The 3,967-nt window shown below is 42.2% G+C and overlaps 1 protein-coding gene across 2 annotated transcripts in view; it reads right to left on the reverse strand.

Moving 5' to 3' along the window:
* The window catches only part of RBM28 (RNA binding motif protein 28), a 30,047-nt gene that overhangs the window by 10,195 nt on the left and 15,885 nt on the right, over positions 1–3,967 (reverse strand). For both annotated transcript variants that reach the window (XM_007469674.1, XM_007469673.1), the window contains 3 exons: positions 2,987–3,060; positions 2,070–2,205; positions 1,024–1,088 (listed from right to left, as the gene is read on the reverse strand). In XM_007469674.1, the coding sequence (XP_007469736.1) occupies positions 1,024–1,088; positions 2,070–2,205; positions 2,987–3,060 (275 nt within the window). The remainder of the gene's footprint in view (positions 1–1,023; positions 1,089–2,069; positions 2,206–2,986; positions 3,061–3,967) is intronic.

The raw sequence follows: 3,967 nt of genomic DNA on the forward strand, positions 1-3,967 counted from the left end.
CTTGTTTGGTAAAGGTACTAACAAATCACAAAATAAACAAATACCCTGGAAATGAATATTAAAAGGGCTATTTGAAGAGGTTATCATGCTTAAATTGAACAGTCTAATTTTTCTCCTAGGAAAAACTGTGCCTGCTGTGAATTACAATGTGTATAATCTAGTGAGCTTTTTGCTAGAAAAATTCACTCTAAGGGAGAATTAAATGTGTCACTATCACATTGTGATCAGAAAAGGGCATACAATGCCCCCCAAATAACCATGATTTCCAGATGTTCACTACCAAAAAAGTTGAGAACACTAGTCTAGAAACTGTACAGAGAAAAGACATGCTGCCTCTTGCTGTCACTATATTCTCATCTCTGTCCGTCATCTTCTGCACTTTCAGGTTCCATAGTTAATTCTGTTAATGATCGTGCATCTTTACCATTCTAGGCTGGCTTAGCTTTTTGAAAGTAAGCTATATGGGCAAAAGTAAAAATTACCGGAACAAATATTGCCGAGCAGCAAAGGAACTCAATAGCATCAGCTATCAGTGGAAATCCCATAACATAGAGTTTTCCTACTGGAGACACCACCCTCCCCCCGTCAAAACAGAATCTTAACTCTCCCTTCCAAGACCCACATCTATACCTCCTTCCCTACTAACTCTAGCCACCCTGACCTTCCTTTCTTATGTTATTCTGCATTTATACTGACACCTAATTATATACAGCCCAAGCCTCTAGGGATCTACTCCATGATCCAGAAGCATACTATGTGGCAAATGCTTACTGCTGAGCATTAGGAAAATAAAGAATAAGACCCAGTTCTTAATAATGGCATATAATGCTGACATGATATTATGTATAATGCTGGGTTAGTTGCTGTTTCACCTGTGTGCTTGTTTTCTAACAACCGTGTAAGCAGCACCTGTGACCGATACTTGCTTGGCTCTTTGATGAGCATCTCTAGCATTCAATTATTATTATTTATGGATGTTATTAAGTCATGCAGAACATGAAGACTGGTGCCTAATCTACTCACTCGTTCTCTTTTGGCCATATCAGCAGCACTCACACCCTCTGCAGCCTTCGTCCCAGCACGAATCACTGCAGAAAGAGGGAAAAAGGCCAAGACATCAGCAAGGGAATTTTCACTGAGCAATAAGAGGAATGTGATTTGAATGACGCAAGCTCTCTGTACAGGGCCCAGAGGACTATGCTGGCCAGGACATAGTGGCATCTGGGTAGGTCCAGAAATAGGCTACAGGGCTAAGTTATTGTCTATGAGCTGCTCTCAAGGACTAAAACTCTGAACATTTTGTGATTTTGTTCCTCTCCTTCCTTTCCCTCAAAGAGTTTCATGTACATGCCCAAAGTCAGGTGGAAAGGCCTAGAGGAAATTCTGGAAATAAGTACATTTTAGGCGTCTAGAATGCAAAAATGCTCTACCTATAACCTGTCCTTGGAATTTCAATGCGCATGTATTTGGGAGCCATTACTAAGCAGTGAGATAAGCCAACCTAGAAAACAGCTACATCGTAACACAGGGCCTAGTCTCAAAGGCTAATGGTCTCCCATTTGCTAGTCCAGGCTGTGCAGCTGTGCAGCAGGTGGCAATATTGTGTGACCTAGAGGAAAGGATTCTCTTTTGTCTTAATTAAAGCTAATTCCTGATTATCTTTCTCACATTAAGGGAAAGGTACTCAGTGCATATTTAAAATCCATGAGTAATCCAAGAGAGTAATTTTCGTCATAATTTTCAACTTCTTCAGAAAACCTATCAGGAAAGATGACAAAAGGCAAAGGTAATTCGAGTTTTTCCTCCCTCTTTGCCCGGCTAATCCTCGACGAAAAGGTCTAAAGGCAAGCAGGCAGAAAGGAGAACGGGACTCGTTAATCCATGAACTGGGTGAAGCCTTCCTAACAGAAAGCCACATCTACTGAAGTGGATTAACAATATATCACTGTTAAAGAGGACATAGGGTTTTTAATTTGAAACATGCCCCAAACATACTATTGCCAGGTCACTGTCACAGCAAGGGGCCAGCTACTCAGAAGCCTGGTTCCCATCTCCCTGCCACCACTCACAGCCTTCTCGGGCCAGATAGAGGTTCCGGGTCCCAGTCGGCTTCTTCACCTTCTTTGTCCGGAGCTTTGCAGCCTCATCACGGGTCACTGCCAAGTCAACCTTAAGCTGCCGGCCATCCAGTTTAAGCCCACCACTCTGTAACAGATTGCAACCTCTCTTAAAATTCATGATGAGTAGAAACTAAGCACCTGACAAGGAACACCAAGGAAAGGGAAAACAGCAAACCCCAATTATACTGTGGAACCCAACCCCCAGGATGTTTTAGCCCAGCTGGTTGCAAGTAGATCACTGAGCCTAACAGTATTTAGCACAGCTGTGCAAAGGCCACATGTTCATTTGTTTTAAGGGAGCTGATTACTCCCAAAGTAGGCCCAAATTGAGGAAAATGATCTGTAAGCTGGCAAATTTTTAGTATTCTAAAGAAAGCTAATGAAATGGCAGTATTAACTCTACTCAGGAGAATTTAAGAGGCAATGGCAATACAGAGTAATTTATCTCAAAACAATTTATACTTGGTTATAGAAATCACAGAAAAATTCTCAATCACCCACACTTTCTCTCTCAAACATTTACTCCACTTCACAGATGGCCTTAATCCCTTCTTGTCCCAGTGTTTCATGTCATCAGCCTAGGATAGAGACTGACATACAGAGAGTGAACCGTAAATAGATTATTATACCTGTTTCCTCACCTGTAAAGTAAGAATAATGATTGTACTTACCTTATATACACCTACAGCGCTGATGTGAGGATTAAGTAAAGTAATGCATGTAAAACTCAGTGCCTCAACAAGTGTTAGCTTTATTATTATTATATCATTGACAATAATAATAATAAGGCTTTGTGTAAACATCAGATGTTGCCCCTGGGAGCCACTACAGCCTAAGTTACAGAGTAAAGGAAATGTCTTCCTTACCTCGGTCTCTGGAGAAGCAGCTTCAAGGCATTTCTGAGCCGCTTCTTGAGTCATGAACTGGGCAAATGCACAACCTGCACAGAGAGAAAAAACTCAGCAGATCCCAAACACCCATGGCCCACCAGGAATCCAAAGACAACACTACAAATGGTGGCAGCCTGACACAAAGTGGAGGGGTAGTAGCATCCTTTTGTTTAGTACTATGAGACTTAACTAAGAAGCACTGTGTCAGGCACTGGAGGTTCAAAGACAGGTAAGATAGCACACTTGCTCACAATGAACTTTTATTATTACTTCCTTCATCTTTTCTAAGCCTTCTTAGAAACTTTAGTCTCACCATTCCACTCCTCAATAAGAAATATCCACAAGAAATCTAGAGAAATTCCAGCCTAACATTTAATTCAGTATCACTCTCTGTGTGCCTATCAGAGGACTAAAAAAATGAGGCAGCAACCACTTAAGCCTGAAATTAAATTACAGATCTCACTGTCATCACAGTCACTGGGAGGCATTATATAAAGACAGATCTAGCTCTTGGAGTAAAAGTCCCTGGCCTCTATCCCATGAATATAGTGGTGAACCAGAAAGCCGTGAGCTCAACTCTTTTTTGTTTTGTTTTGTTTTCATGAATTCAGCTCGACTCATGCTGTAGAATTTCCACACCTTTCACTGGTTAGAGGGCCAATCAACCCATCCTAATTTTCTGCTCTTGATAAAAGGCAGCTTATGTAAGAAAAAAAAGTTCACCTTACAGTAAACTCAAAAAAAAAAAAAAATTGGGCTTCCCTGGTGGCGCAGTGCTTGAGAGTCCGCCTGCCGATGCAGGAGACGCGGGTTCGTGCCCCGTTTCGGGAAGATCCCACATCCCGCGGAGCGGCTGGGCCCGTGAGCCATGGCCACTGAGCCTGCGCGTCCGGAGCCTGTGCTCCACAAATGGGAGAGGCCACAACAGTGAGAGGCCCGCATAACGCAAGAAAAAAA

Source organism: Lipotes vexillifer, unplaced genomic scaffold (assembly GCF_000442215.2).
Source record: "Lipotes vexillifer unplaced genomic scaffold, Lipotes_vexillifer_v1.1 scaffold1329, whole genome shotgun sequence".
NCBI lineage: Eukaryota > Metazoa > Chordata > Mammalia > Artiodactyla > Lipotidae > Lipotes > Lipotes vexillifer.